The 16,655-nt window shown below is 41.7% G+C and overlaps 1 protein-coding gene across 1 annotated transcript in view; it reads right to left on the bottom strand.

Annotated features, from left to right (window-relative positions):
• Positions 1-11,527: 11,527 nt before the first annotated feature.
• Nrros (negative regulator of reactive oxygen species) overlaps positions 11,528-16,655 on the bottom strand; it is a 28,313-nt gene continuing 23,185 nt past the window's right edge. The window contains exon 3 of the mRNA XM_005340289.5: positions 11,528-13,953. Coding sequence (XP_005340346.2) covers positions 11,983-13,953 — 1,971 coding nt within the window. The 3' untranslated portion in view covers positions 11,528-11,982. The remainder of the gene's footprint in view (positions 13,954-16,655) is intronic.

Here is a 16,655-nt window from a genome sequence, read left to right as displayed (position 1 = left end):
TGTACCAAAGGCCTGATTGATATAAGAACAGAAACTGATTCCCCTCTCAGGAGCACATTAAAATATAACTATTGATGCAGAGAAGGACTTATATTTCACATGTGCCACACACCCCTCCTGTAATTGCCCAAACAGAGTACAGAGTACTTCAGTCTCGTACTAACCAGAGTAATTCAGTACTCAGTTCTCAAGGGTACTGAGGAAAGTCAACAACACAGGAGGGACTGGGAGATGCAAATGAAGAAAAGTAAGAATGCCAACCAATAAAGGGAGGAAAGGTATCTTATATATCTCCAGAGCCAACTAATACTTGGCACAGAGCAGGGGCTTTATGAATAGCTGCTGAATAAATGAATAAATGGCCATTCCCTGTATAGGACACTGAAGGACATGGGACTGTGCATTAAGACTTGAAATAAGACCTAAAATGTTTTGATGTCAAAATCACAAGAGAAGAGACTGAACTGTAATTCCCTGGTTGGGACATCAGATTTGAGGATGTGGAGTGGGGTAATGAAGCGGTTTTTTTTTTTTTTTTTTAAGTTCTGTTGACTGATATCAAGAAATCTGTGGGCAGTTCAGGGAGTGCCTACATCACGCTCAGGAACCTCTAATCCTTCCTTAGTCCTCTCCTCCTCAGTTGTTGTCAGTCTGTTTGGGGACTGGGGGAGGGGAATTCAGTTCATTTTAGAAGAATTTAAGAGAAAGATTCCTAGTCAATATCCCACAAGTGGGTCCTAGAACTGAGACATACCAGTCTAGAAGGGTTACTGGACTTTTGGAGTCTGAGCTATCTAAAACACATATATACATAGAGTTTCCCCACAGACCTAAAGTTCACAGTTATACACAATAAGATAAGTGTTGGGCCAAATGCAGTGGCACATGCCTGTAATCCCAGTGGCTGGGGAGGCTGAAGCAGGAGGATCACAAGTTCAAAACCAGCCTCAGTAACTTAGAGAGGTCCTAAAGCAACTTAGTGATATTCTATCTCAAAATAAGATATGAAATATGTCTGGGGGTATAGCTCAGTGGTTAAGTGCTCCTGGGTTCAATCCCTAGTTAAAAAAAAAATGTATCTAGAAAAGGGTAGCTTGGTATTGGAAAGGACAATATGTCACATTAAAAAATTGAAAGACCTACTAAGGAACAATATTGACCAAATTTTGTTGTTATACTGTGTGCATGTGTGGATATGTGACAATGAATCCCACTGTTATGTATAACATATAATTCATCAATAAAAATATGAAAAAAAGTATGAGCCTCTGATGACTCAACTGAGTGGAATTATTCAATTAGCAACACTCTCTCAACACTCCCTGCAACCAAAAAAAGCTATACTTAATCTTCTCAAAGGAGGTTATAAGCATTGTCTTTCACCACCAGAAATTAAGCAGGATCTAGAGTTTAATATTGAAACTTGCAATATGATAAGTTTTGGTAAGCAACTCAAAATTAAATTGTCCTCAAAGAATGAACACAACTCAGGATATCAGGACAATAAAGTTCAGGCACCACTTAAGTCTTAACAAACAGGTTATGACAATTGTCATCTTGGTTAGCAGGCAACAGGAGGAATTCAGTTCCCAAAGTGATACAGGGATTAAAACTATAAACTACAAAAATAAAGTGCAGCATTTTGTAAGCATTAGAAATAGGTATTTATGGGTAAAGAAATCAACATTAGAAAAGCAAGCCTCTTAAAAAAGTTAAAATTGGGGGCTGGAGTTGTGGCTCAGCAGGAGAGCTCTCACCTGGCGCTGGATTCGATCCTCAGCACCACATAAAAATAAATAAGTAAAATAAAGATATTATTAAAAAGTTAAAATTTGCTATTAAATTCACAAAAATATACTCAAGAAGAGCATCTAAAAATGTAAGAAAAGGGAGTGAGCAGGTGCAATTTGGAAGGGACAAAATGGTAAATTCAGTGATGAGATAATGGCATTCAATATCAGGTTCCAGGAGGAGCTTCTCAAAATATCAGCTTTTCCCCCTCTTCCTTTGAAACCTGAAAAATGCATGGTATCTATTTATAAGATTTTAAATGCTCAAAGGAGAGAGTACTCAAGTTAATAGCCATCAGAACAAAACAAATCAAATTGCTAAATGATTTCACTGTCAGTCTGAATCAACTTTAAAAGAATGAACGATGCACCAGATACGACGGCCCACACCTGTAATTGCCCCAGCTCAGGAGGTTGATGCAGGAGGATCATGAGTTCAAAACCAGCCTCAGAACTTAGCAAAACCCTAAGCAACTCTGCAAGACCCTGTCTCTAAATAAAATACAAAAAAAAAAAAAAAAAGGCTGGGATGTGGCTCAGTGGTTAAGCACCCTTGAGTTCAATGCTAAGTACAAAAAAAGAAAAAGAATGAACAACATAGCTACTCAAAGAGGTGAAGCAAGAGAATCAAAACTCCAAGGCCAGCCTGAACAACTTAGTGGGACCCTGACTCACTAAGATTGTATTTCAGCCACAGACTTTGTAAAGGCATTTCTTCTTGTGAACACATACTTTATGCAAACAGTTATTTCATTTCTAGATGAAAATGTCTTTACAAACTCAATTTTTGGGGGGAGTCCTCCTTTTACTTTCCCCCCCATTATATAATATGCCTTATTGGCAATATCTCAACTGAACTGTTTCTATCTTTTGCATATTTTGCATTTCTACTGTGCTATTAAGTTTTATTCTTCTAATATTTAAAAAGATGACATTTCTTCTTTTTGCATTTATGGACTCTTCTTTTTTTTCAATGTGTAATTTTTTCATTCATCTAAACCCAAATCCAAATGGCATTAACTGTGTATTGTAAAGTCCTGTATCTCTGCTTTATCTTGGGTAATTGGTTCCTCTATATCAAGAAAACACATCCATTCTCTGAATTCAGTAAAAAGACTGCTGTAGCTCAATAATTTGTCATTCCTCATATGGTGCAAACCACAGAATGTCGAATCTGTTTTATATCACCATCATTTAAGTTCCCAATTCCTGGGTTATACTTGTGTAGTCTCCTCTTTTTTTTTGGAGGGGAGGGTACAGGGGATTAAACTCAGGGGCACTCGACCACTGAGCCACATCCCCAGCCCTATTTTTTGTATTCTATTTAGAGACAGGGTCTACACTGAGTTGTTTATGTCTTGTTTTTTGCTAAGGCTGGCTTTGAACACACAGTCCTCCTGTCTCAGCCTCCCGAGTCTCTGAGATTAAAGGTGTGGGCCACTGTGCCCAGCAGTCTCCCCTTTCTTTTTCTTTTTTTTTTTAAAGAGAGAGTGAGAGAGGAGAGAGAGAGAGAGAGAGAGAGGAGAGAATTTTTTTAATATTTATTTTTTAGTTCTCGGCGGACACAACATCTTTGTTGGTATGTGGTGCTGAGGATCGAACCCAGGCCGCACGCATGCCAGGCGAGTGCGCTACCGCTTGAGCCACATCCCCAGCCCAGTCTCCCCTTTCTTAATGAATATTTGCATTGTATTTGTTCTGATTCATGTCACAGTAAAGTTTATAGCCATCTTGTCAATGAATGCAGGGTTTTTAATCAACAGTGAAAAAGAAAAGAGAACTGAATTCAATTTTTGTTATAGTATTCCCTGCTACCAAGGAGAGCCCACTGGTAATGCTGAGCAGCTTCCTGTATAGATCTTTTTTTTTCCTCTATAGATCTTCTTTGCTTCTTTGCTTTGGGTTGTTACTGGATACAAACTGACCATTTCCCTGGGATCTGATACATATTGCAGAATTTTTTTTTTTTTTACAAAAATTGGTCCAGAAAATAATGAAAATGCAATTGGAACTTCTGGTAAAAAAGAGTGAAATAGAAAAAACATTATTGGCACTGGGGGACTGGAGTTGTGGCTCAAGTGGTAGAGCACTTGCCTAACACACATGAGGTACTGGGTTTGATCCTCAGCACCACATAAAAATAAAAGAAAGATATTGTGTCCTCCTAAAACTAAAAAATAAATATTAAAAAAAGAAAAAACATTATCTTTAGTAACAAAACTGTATGTAAAAAGAAAGAACCTAAAGCAATGATAACAACAAAGGTGACTGAGCTTCTGTTTCTATCCTCACCTAATAGGTCATCAATAGTTGCCGGTTAGGAAAACTGTAGGAAATTGAGTTGAGGAAGTAAAATTTACCCATATTTTAAGAGGAAAGTATGACATTTTCAGAAAGAAAATTGGAGGTATTTCCTTTTCTAATCTACAATTATGATCAAAGTGGAACTTTTGTTGTTCTCTCTTTTTGAGGAAGGATGTTCTACAAAAAGAGACACAGAAAATAGAGGAAGATCATATTGTTCAAGCAATCTAGTTCAAGAAGTCATGATTAGCCTGAAAAGTTGGAGAGAAGCGCTCACACACTCCAAATTTTAGGAGAGGTGATCATTAGCAAATCCCTGTTTGTAAACAGTTCTTTCCACAGATGTTCCAAAGATATATTTAAGAGGACTTTGGCAGGGGTGAAGGAATGCAGGCAAACAACATTTTAACTGGGATAAAATTGGCATTTGAAGAAAATAGATTACTCTTAGCTTGCTTTATACTGACAAACAAAAAAGTTTGTCAGTATAAAACAAGCTAAGAGTAATCTATTTTGGCAAGAGATAAAACTCTTCAGTGATATAGACAATAAAGTTATTTATATTGATTATAATGATATCAGTAAATAAATAAATACATGATGACCTGTGTCACCAGCACCTGTGGATTTGACCTCAGGGGGCAGGGTGTTATTTCCTCTAAATCCCATGAAGTATCTCATAGATAGTGAGGATGATCACGGCAGTAAAACAATAAAACAAAATCTGACATAAAAGTGATTCTTTCCAACACTGCAAAACTTTGTGGAACAGACTCACAGAATGGAGATAAAGTCAAGCATTGGGACTGGACCTCATTCTTGATTTCTTGTTTAACCTCACGTAACCTTTGTCTTCCACAATAATCAGATAAAGTATGTTTTATCTCATTATCATGAGTTTGGCTATTATCCAGAGGACCTTCGGACAGCTACCCAATCTAGCCTGTCTCATGTGTAATTTGTCATTTGTCAGGAACTGCATATGGGCAAACTAATCGGTGACAAGACTAGCTACAGGAAATATTGATATTTGTTGAGATTTGCAGAACTGAAAATCATCTTGTGACGAGGCGATTAGAATCAGATGTGCATCATCTGGCCACCCACTGTCAGCAGGCACCCACCGGACTGGGAACACCCATTAACCACCTATGTAAACCACTCCTCACTCAGTTTTCCAAGCAAGATGGGTTTCATGACATGAGTCCTCTACCTTCTCATCTAACTGGCTTTTCCAATAAAGTCACCTTCCTTTCCTCAACACCTTGTCTCTTGACTTAACCAGCCTGGTGTGTAGCCAGCAGTCGGACACGTTCCATAACTGAGAATTTTTAAGGGCAATAAGCAGCAGTTAGGTCTGTTTCTTTGGTAGTATTAACCTAAACGTCTCTTTATACTTTATTTTAAGATCTCCAGCTTTCTTGTCCATTCTTGTGTTTTTCAAAAGGTCCTTTTTATAAAGAGAAATTACTTTCTGGATCCTGATTTATTTGAGAAGCAATTGACATATGGAATGTGCCTCTTCCTCTATATCTCAAGGAAAAAAATGAGCAGTTTTCTTCCTGGAGGTTGGTGTCCCTGATCTGGCCAACAGAGTTTTCCACTTTTTCCCTTTCCCCCCTTTTTTTCTTTATTTCTAACTTGCATTTTGCAGCATTTGGTAAGACAACAGGAAGTGCTAGGCTTCCTCTCCAGGGCATTCAGCTGAAGGATGTGCTCACCACATTGAAAACAGTAGCCGGAAAAGAGAAACACACCCACCCTCCAGAAAGCATGACCCTCTTGCTGGCTCCCTCACCATGGCTCCCCATGTCCTCCTCATCCAGGCCCCCTCCTCCTTGGAGGCTAGGAGGCCCGATTAAGGTTGCTCTGTTCAGACCAAGCCAGTATTCAAGCCAACTTTATCCCCATTGAAACTTGGTTCTGCTGTATGGCTCCGCATGACCTCTTCTTATGCATTTTTTTTTTAAGGTCTGTGGGAAAGACTGTTTTCAAATTGTCATCTTCTAATACCATCTCTCTTAAGGATTTTTTGTTTGTTCATTTGTTTCACTTGTGGTGCTGGGAATTGAACTCAGTCAGAGTCTTGTGCATGGTAGGAAAGTGTTCTACTACCCAACTACATCTCTAGTCCGCCTCTTAAGATTGTGAGATTATGCAAGAGACTTCTCTCAATCGCAGTCCCATCTGAGATACTATTGTGTAAAGTTACTCAGGGTTAACCATTGAGATTCAGACTCATTTGAGGTCATAATTGCTATGGATGTTCTGCATAAAATGGTTTGCTATGTTGCCCTTTTTTCCTTCCTTTTTTTTTTTTTTTTTTTTTTTTTTTTGAGGGAAGCAGGTACAGGGACTGAACTCAGAGGCTCTTAACAACTGAGCCACATCCCTTAGAGACAGGAACATGCTAAGTTGTTTAGGGCCTCCCTAAATTGCTGAGGCAGGCTTTGAACTTGTGATCCTCCTGCCTTAGCCTCCTGTGCCTATGGGATTACAGGCATGTGCCTCCGTGCCCGGACCCCTTTTATTTTTTGAGACAGGGTCTCACTAAGGTGCTTGGGGCCTTGCTAAATTGCTAACTTGCAATTTTCTTGTCTCAGCCTCCCAAGTCACTAGGATTATAGGCATGTACTACCAACCCTGACTGAATTGCCCTTTATAATCTTAACACCCTTGAAAAAAAGCAAAGCAGAAGATTACTGATTACAAATTTTAAATATGACAGTTGTTGGGAATCTAGTTTTCATGTTTCACATCTTAAAGGATCTGGAAGGTGGGAGTGCAGGACTGCAAGGCTGAAGAATGACACAGGTCCAAGAGCCTAATAACCACCAAGGATTGTCACTGTACTGGCATTTAATGGACAATTAAAACAAAAGCTGGGTCTGAAATGAAAAACACAAGCAACTCTCAAGAGCAGTCACTAAAAAAGACAGTTTTTAAAAGTCCTGAGAAGTATCATTTGAGAGAAACTCCATCTGAGATGTCAAGGAGTGTACTTGCAAGCTCTTTTGAAGTCTTTTCTGGGGTTTAGTTAGTCCCTTTTGACTATCTCCTTGGTAACACCAAGAGTCAAGAACTGCCAAGTTTCAGAATGGGTCACTGTCTTAACATCTCATAAGTCTGAGTTAGTTACGTTTATTAATGTTTAACTGAATTTTTCTTCCCTGAGAAACTGCATCTCTAAAAATTATATGTTTGAAAGACTTGGATCAAGTGATCAGCCTTGAAACTGCCTCCTCCCTGGCAAGACTTTCTAATCTCTAATCAATCCCCACATGCACACTGAACCTTTAAAATCATGGTGAAAACCAGAGGCCTCTTGCCTTTCATCCAGATTGTTCAGCAGGAAAATGTTGCACACCAAGAGAAAGGAATTGTGTGAGATTCCTCCAGTTGTAAATTACCTCCAGAAAATCACCACACCATGCTGATGACTTTTTAACAGTCTCAGTTGCAGTAGGGGATCTTCTACTATGCTGGTCTTCCTGCCCCATATGAAGCCTCTTCACATTTCCCATTTAATCAGCAAATGCATTCTGTTCAGCAACTTCTTATCACCTTTAGATTGACGGACTCGATAAAGATGGTCAAGTTGCCGAAGCTGCTTTCTCTTAACATAATGATAATATTTCTTAACAAAACGATAACATCTTGACCACAGTTCTCTATGACCTTAGGCAAATTTTAACTGCTCTCAACCTAGGTTTCCCCAAGATTAAGTAATGTTAGCCATATAAAGTATTTTGCACACACAGAGAAAAAGTTTGGTAATCTTTAATGGTAACGAAAGATAAGAAGAACACTAGTTAATAAGGAGTATTTTTTTAATAACATTTTTCCTAGCCCTGCCACCATCTTTTCCTTTGGCCATCACCACACCCAGTCTTAGAGATCTTTAAGGATAGAAACTTCTCCCCACTTCAATTTGGGTAAAATCTGAATGTATTTGTGATACAATGAGATGTGCCATCTTACTCATATCCACACAGTGACTCAGAGGGACGCCATCTTTAAGGGACTGGCCTTCCTAGCTCTGGCTGCATTCTTAGCATTCTCCCTGATACAAGTTTTAGGATTTTCTATCACAGTATCACTAAATAAATAACCAGCTACATCACCAAGGGTCTCAAAAGGAACCAGATGGTGCATTCCAACAAAGATAACTCAAGGAGGATTTATAAAGGGACTACTTACAAAGGGTCAGTTAGGGAAAGGCAACCAACAAAGGACAAGGCAGTTACACAGGGCAGATGGACAGAACTGTTACCTACCCTAAGCCCAGAGGGAGGGACCAGCACCAAGAGTGGTTCCTAGACCCAGAGGCAGAGATTTATATATAAAGAGCCACCTTGAGAGGAGTGTTATCTTTTGGTTGATAGTACCTATTCACCAGTTTGAGACAAATCCAAATGTCAAGAGGGTAAATAACTGAACCTCATTTTCCTCTTTCTCTAATCTGTCAAGACTTCTTCTTAGCCAGATAGAACTGGAAGCCAGAAGGAAAGGGAGAAGTCACCTTGGAAGTCACCATGGAAGTCACCCTCCTGGGCAACAGAAATATGGAAATATGGCAACAGAAATATGGAGGGGCAAAGGGAAGTTATCTGGCACATTAAGTAAGTAAAAGTGGGTCATGCATGAATCAATAATGATGACAGATGACCAGTGATATGACCTAAGGATCATTGTTTATCCAATTCCTTGCAACTGGGGTCCTTGGAAAAAATCAACTAAGCTCTAATAACTTATATTGTGTCTCTAATAAAACCTTAAGCTTTTATTTTGACCATATTTTCAATATCTGAATTGTTGTTATTCATGTTAACAGACCAGTCTCTGACATTTATCTTTGATTCCGAACATTTTCCCGTGTGAATATTCTGACATGTGGCGACTGGGGGTGGACCCCACTTCCCACCCACTGAGGAAGAACTGCTTGGTGCTCAGTTCTGGCTGTATGGGAGATCTTAGGCTGATAACCACCCTGGTCCTACCAAGGAATTCTGGTATCAGGCTCTGTGGGTCCTTCCCTCTCCAGTACTCCCTGAGAGGACATTAGAGTACACTCTCTTCCGCAGGTGGAATTAAAGTATACAAAGCTGGGCAAGGGTACAGAATCTGCTGCAGAAACTGTAGCTCAGGCCTGGAGGCAGAAATCCACACACTCTGTTCAACCTTCTCATCACACTGAAAGAAATCCAGAAAATAGCCTTTTGAACTTAGGGATAAAATAAACTAGTAAAGAGAGACCAAAGCCTTCTGAAGTCACTATCACCAGCAGAGGTAGGGCTCTGTCCTAATTTCTCAGTCTAAGACCCTGCTAGGCAGGGCCCTAAGAGCAGGAAAGGTGGGTGGTCTATGTGGTGCCACTTGAATAACTTTGAAGGGCCTTCTATACCCCAGAGATAATCTCTCCAGCAGACCTGAGTTTCTGTCTTAACTTTCCATCATTAGAGTCATTCCTTTATATGATGAATTTGTTTCCAGAAGTCCTCTGCTAAAATGTATATGCTGTTTAAAAGGGCATGGTGCTTGTTATTCTTTTTGTCTGCTCAACATCTTGCTTCCCTTCTTTGTTTTGATAACTCTGTCCCTTATGAGTATTTGCAGGAAGCAGAGCCCAGCTATCATAAACACGTCACTGAGGGGTACAGCATGTGCTGTGCCAGTTCTTCCAGGAGCCAGGCAGGGGCACAGGACCTAAGGTCAAATGACCATACACTTTCTCCAGATTGTGCATTAGCTAATGAGTGACACAACAGAATTTGGGGGCATTTATTTTCTACAGTGGGTGGCAGCAGTGGTAGCAATCCTTCAGTGGTGACAGCCATGCAAACCATGGTGTCCAATATTAAAGAGTGGTTACAGCAATGTTCTCATAATGATTGTTTTTGACATAGTGTGGGCTGAGATTCCAACTGCTGGGTGGCATCCCCTATCCCTACCCATTTTCTGAGCCTCATCCTCAGCCTTTCCAGAGAGATTAGAGTTTCCCAGCATCCTTGTATTAAATCCCCATGCTGCTTAAATCAGACAGGATCATCTTCAGTTGCAAGAAACTGGGAACACTGACTGATACAAAGGGTGAAACATTAACTCAAAATCAGTTACAGATAGATTCACTTGTCTAAGAAGCTAATTGTCCCTTTGGGAAATAGCAGGGCTCCAGGCAAAGGATTTTGTTCATGTAGGAAGAAATCAGGAAAGTTTGGTCTTATGGGCATTGGCTGATGGAGCTTGCCAAGATGGACTGGCCAAAGGCGACCTGAGGTACAGCCATGGCACTGGATGGGGCCACTATAGGATGGAAACATTTTTTTTTTTTTTAAAAGAGAGTGAGAGAGGAGAGAGAGAGAGAGAATTTTCAATATTTATTTTTTAGTTCTCGGCGGACACAACATCTTTGTTGGTATGTGGTGCTGAGGATCGAACCCGGGCCGCACGCATGCCAGGCAAGCGCGCTACCGCTTGAGCCACATCCCCAGCCCAGGATGGAAACGTTGATAGGAAACGTGGGGTTACTGTAAGGGCAAAATCTAATGCTATCTAAGGACTGCCATTTCACAGAATGAAATGACCTAGGACAGTAAACTTCCCTTGGGAAGTTTCTGCTTGTTAAAGTAATGCCACTTTTTTTTTCCTCTTTGATTTCTGACATTTAGTTTACACAGTAATAGAAATCAGTTTGTGGGGGTTCTGTCCTCTCTCAGTTTCCCTCTTCCACACTGCAGTTAAACCCCTTTAAGATTAATAAGTAGAGATAAAAAAAAAAGTTCAAAGATAGTGTGAATTCTCAACTACCAAAAAGACAGGGGCTGTGTCTTTATTATCTTTTCCTAGAAAGGAGCTCAGGACTTGTTCACCATTCACTGAAGGAATGGAGGGAGAGAGGATGTGAGTACAGATGCTGAACACTGGCTAAGAAGTTATTCATGATCCTCTTGAAGAGTATGAGCACACTTCACGCCTTTTTGCATTTCTCTTTACTTTCCCTCAGAACAAAAACTGTTCCTAGTGCTCAGTTTACTGACTGGAGAAACTCTAAGCACAGTTATTGTTCTCTTTAGCTTTTCCATAGAAAGGTCATGTTCATCTGCCAGAGACTCTAGATATGAATCGGAGGCCCCTGGAGAGGCCCTGCCACAGGCCCTTTCTCATCGCAGTGGCAACAGGGCCAACATCAGGGGTGAGACTTGTCTCATGCCAGACCCTCCAGCTGTGCCTGGAAATCATTGTCCTTGCCGAATCCCCAGGGCACTGATTCTCACCCTCCCTAGGACAAGGTCTCAGAGGTGTGCTTGCTGTAGAGTAGCACTGGATTGCTACTCTTTTATCTCCATGGATGTCACCAAGGGAAAGGAACTGAAAAACAATAATGGGAAAATACACAAAAGAACATCAGAAAAAGAAAAAAAAGGCAAGCTGTGTTTCATTTAAAAAATATTTGAGACACGTTGTCTTTTATTTTCATAGTATGTCACTTAATAAATATTTTATCTGGATGATGAGGATGAATCACAAGGGTGGAGGAAGGACTTGGAGGGACTAAAGGATGAAGATATTTAAATTTTTTAATTTAAACCTCAACTCATCAGACTTGGCCTCTGCAGCAGATTTTTCGGGGATTGAATCACAGAATGCTTAACCATTGAACCATATCCCCAGCTCTTTTTGTATTTTATTTAGAGACAGGGTCTCACTGAGTTGCTTAGGGCCTCGCTAAGTTGCTGAGGCTGGCTTTGAACTTGCAATGCTCCTGTCTTGGCCTCCTGAGCCACTGAGATTACAGACATACACCACCACACCTGACCTCTGCAGCAGATCTTAAAATCCAGCAGAGAAAGTTGAACAGACCAAATTTCTAACCTGGTATGTCACCAGGTCAGTATATGGAGGACCAGTGGCAGCGGCTCTTGATTACCTGAAGCAAAGGCTTCTTAAAAGTGAGGAAGATCACAGTGCAGGCCACCAATAGGGTGAGGCAGCTGGGGAGAATAAGCACAAGGTAGAGCAGGCCCATGTCTACCCGCTCCCACTTGCAGTCCTGAGGCACGCCGCCTGGCAGCTCCAGCACACGAATGACCTTGGAGGAGAGGTTGCAAGTGACCATGGCCAAGTCGGCGACACTCTTTAGGTGCTGCAGGGCCCCCCATCCCTCCACTCCACAGCAGTCATATGGATTCTGACTGAGGTAGATGGTCTGCAGACTCCTCAGGAGCTGCTCAGACACAGCCCTCTGAGGAAGGGCAGTGAGAGAGTTTCTACGGAGATCCAGGGTCTGCAGAGCCAAGCTGCTCCTGAACCTCGGGAAGCTAGTCAAGAAATTTCCTGACAGATCCAAGTCCCTCAGATTCCCAAATCCAGAAAAGTCCAATTCTGTGAAGCCAGAATTGAGGCCCACGTTCCTGAGAGATAGGACCTGTAAGGTGCGGGCAATATCCTGGAGAGGGGCAATGCTTCCATTCAGAATCCCCCAGTTGCTGGATAGGTCTAAGTGAGTGAGGGCCGTCCCTTGGAATGGACAGTCTTGTAATGCCCCTAACCCACAGCCCTCCAGAGAGAGGCTCCTTAAAGATGTCATATTTCTGAAATCCACACAGCTGGAGGGTCCTGCCCTATCTAAGGGAGCTGGCTGGGGACAAAGTAAGACCTGATTATGGCTCATGTCAATTGTAGTGATGTTACTGGCATTGGCAAAAAGGCCAATAGGGACACCTTGGAGCTGGTTGGAGCTCAGGTTAAACAAGCGGAGGCTCCTTAGGCAGCCTGTAAGCCCTGGAGCCAAGTGCAGCTCTGAGAGCTGGTTGTGGCTCAGGTCTAGTTCTGTAAGTGCGGCTAGGGGCTCATGCTCCCGGATGTGGAGCATCATCAGGCAATTCTGGTTGAGGTTCAGGTGGGAGAGGGAGGGCATTTTCTTTAAGAAGCCATCTGGCAGGTACTGGAACTGGTTCTGGCTCATGTCCAGGAAGTGAAGAGCTGCCAGGTCACTGGAGGCAAACTCTTCCCAGAGGCTGACAGTGGTGATGTTGGTCACGTTGCCGTCCACAAGGAGGAACTGGGCCACCATCTCCTGTGGTGACGAGGTATTGTACAAGTCCCTGTAGAAGCCCATGTTGTTGTCCCGTAGCAGGAGAGTATGCAACTTACTGCACTGGGGTAGGAGAGGGAAGAACAGCAGTTGGTTGTGAGACAGGTCCAGCGTCTCCAGCTCAAAGGCAGCCTCCTCCTTGGCAGCCAGGAACCATTCCAGGGCATTGTAGCTGATGTTTAGAAACTGTAGCTGCGTGAGACCAAAGTCCACAATGCAGGGGAGGTTGTTGTAGGCCAAGTTGAGGCGTCTAAGCTCAGTCAAGCCATCAAAAGCACCACCCTCAATCTCAAAGATGTAGTTCCTTTGCAAATCCAGTTCCCTGAGGTGCTCCAGGCCCTCAAAGACACAGTCATCAAGCCTCATCAGGGTGTTCCTCGCCAGGGACACAGCCTCCAGTGAAGAGAGGTTCTGCAGCATGAGGGCTGCCATGTCTTCCGTTAGGGAGTTTCCTGACAAGTCGAGCCTCCGCAGATCTGGCAGGGTGTGGAGAGCAGCTGCTGTCTCCTTGTAGTTCTCAGAGAGGCAGTTGTCAGCCAGAGCCAGATTGTGCAGGTGGCCTTGCCCCTGGAAGGCATCAAGGCCGATGAGTCCCAGGTGGCAGCTGTGCAGGCTGAGGTTCTCCAGAAGAGGGTACGGCTGGAGGGAATGATTCCACAGGGTCTTGAGAGGGTTGGCGTCCAGGATGAGTGTCTGTGAGTGGGACGGGAGGCTGCTGGGCACTGAAGCAAGGTTCTGCCCTCTGCAGTCGGCAACGCCATCCCCCTAGGTCCAAAACACATGGGTCAGTGGAAAAGACATCTCTAAAGTACAGATTTATGCACAGATACTTGGTTCATTCATCAGACTGTCCCTGAAACCACTGGAAATGACTCTGGAGATCAGAGTTTTTGAAATAGGACAGGAAAATATTCTTTACCTTCACACTTTAAAATAGTCAGCCAAGAGTTGAGTTCCAGGCCTCACTTAAAACAGGGTGTCAGAGAAGATCTGACATCAAGTGCTGAGAATTGACAACTGTATTTGAAGTTTGGTTTTAACTCTGAGGGTTGAGGACCAGGTCTCTACCTGGATTTGAATTCTGCCTCTGTTGTTTATGTTCTATGTGACCTTGGGAAAATAATTTAACCTTCAGTCTATTCTGCAAAATGTAGATAAAAAGTGGCACCTATTTAGAAGGGTTGTTGTAAGATTAAAGTGGCTGCTTATGAGGAGCTTAGCATGGTGCCAGGTACATAGTCGGTACAGGGTAAATGGTTCACACTGCACAGTTAGCACTGTGACATAATAGTTGGGTATCTACAGCGCCATTGCCCAACAACCAGATGTACTGTGGCACCTTCATTTCACCCAAAATATTTTTGCCTGGGAAGCTCCCCTATACCTGTATCAAGTAAATATGGTAGCAGGTCTACTGATTGTGCACTTTAAGAAGACAGAGGAATAGGGTGACCCTGATGTCACAGCAGAAATCATATAAAGCCTTCTTTAACTCAACCAGATGTTTTATAGAATTGGCAAAAATATAAGATGTAAGTTAGGTATTAGTGAAAAAAGTTTAAAATGGTAATTTCTATAGGTTGGAAAACAAGGCCAATGATTGGCTAAAATTGTGGACCCCATCCCTGAGGGCAAATGGAACAGGGAAGAAGAGTCCTGGGTAAGAAGAAGTCCAAGTTAGGAGAGCTAACACTCAAGCTGGAAACTTGCTCTCCCACTTCTTAACTTTGGACCCTGGGCAAGGAACTAATCTCTTAGAATTTCAAGTTATTTTATCTTATATATATTTTTTGGTACTGGAAATTGAACCCAGGGGCATTTTATCACTGAGCTTCAACCCCAGTCCTTTTTTTTTAATTATTATTTTGAAACAGGGTCTTGCTAAGCTGATGAGGGTCTTGCTAAGTGGCTGAGGCTGGCCTTGAACTTGCCATCCTCCTGCCTTAGCCTTCTGAGTCACACTGGGATAACAGGCATGCGCCACGGTGCCCGGCTGAACTTCCAAGTTCTTTATCTGATTTTAAAAGCAACATCCTCTGATAATTAAAAATTGATGCTGTATTGAAAAATAGAAAACTAAACTCTTCAGTAACCTCAGACTCTCCCTCAGAAAAACACATACTAACTTTTTGTTATATCTCTTTCTCACTCTTTTCTAAAGATATTACCTATCCTTTTTACAAAAAAAAATGATAACAAACTCTACAAGATGTTCATTAATCTACTCCATTCCCAATAATGCATGATAGACATATTGTTTTGGCAGTAAAAATAAATTTGATCACATTTCTTTTTAGGAACTATATTAGTACACTGCATGAATAGCAATGATGAAGACAAGAGTTCTAAGGTTCACTTCATTTGGGTTCTAATTTTCTTTTTCTTTTTGTTTTGTTTTGTTGTGTTGTTTTGGTACTGAGGATGGAACACAGGGCCTCACATAAGTAAGCATGTGTTCTACCGAGTTACACCCCAGTACTTGACTCTGTTTTTTATCAAATGGGTGATCTTGGGATAGTTACCTCATCAGTAGAACTCTACTACCCTGCCCGCAAAGTGAAAATTATACTTGTATTTTTTATTTTTTTTAGGATTGAGTATGATTGCTTATGTAAAACGCATTTATTATGCCCAAAGTTAGTAATAATTATTTGTTTCATCTAATTAATTAATCCCCCATTATTGAACATTTGAGTTGTTTTTAAATCTCCAGATGGATATTAGAATGAATTTGTCAGGTCCCTTCCACACCTTCCACTCCCCCTAAAAAAGTCTTTGGAATTTTGATTGGTATTTCATTACCATTTTACCATTATGGATAATAATAATTATCCATAATTTGGGGGAGAACTTGCATTTTTACAGAATTGAATGCCCCCCTCCCCTACCCCAAGACAAGGTGTCTTTCTATATTTGAGTAAGCAGTTGGTCTCCTGGCTTCATGGGGAGTCTCTGAAGAGTGCTGTGGTTAGGGGCTTTCCTCAAGCTGTGAGACCCTGTCCTACCACAATTGCTGTAGTAAAGACCTTTGCAATTCTTTGTGGACCCACCGAAGCACTTCAAAGGAACACATGGCCACCAGAGCCCCGGAAATCCTTACCATGTCCAGTTCATTTTAACATCAAATGGCCAGTGTAATGATTTGCAAACAGTCCTCAAATTGTAAGAGTCATGGGAAGTCCATTCTTTGAGCTTCCTGGCAGCTGAATTCCTGCTTCTGACGGCCAAACCAAAGGGTCAGGCAGAGAGTCTAGCCTGCACCCTAAAAAGCAGCCATGCTTTATTCTTCTTTTATTTATTTATTTATTTATTGAAGTTGTTGATGGACCTTTATTTTCTTTATTTATTTGTATGTGATGATGAGAATTGAACCCAATGCCTCCCACATGCTAAGCAAACGCTCTACCACTAAGTCACAACCCCAGCCCTCATGCTATATTCTTTAAAACTCCAACTGTCATGGTTCT

The sequence above is a fragment of the Ictidomys tridecemlineatus genome, chromosome 3 (genome assembly GCF_052094955.1).
Source record: "Ictidomys tridecemlineatus isolate mIctTri1 chromosome 3, mIctTri1.hap1, whole genome shotgun sequence".
NCBI lineage: Eukaryota > Metazoa > Chordata > Mammalia > Rodentia > Sciuridae > Ictidomys > Ictidomys tridecemlineatus.
This window is presented reverse-complemented; position numbering and strand designations above follow the sequence as displayed.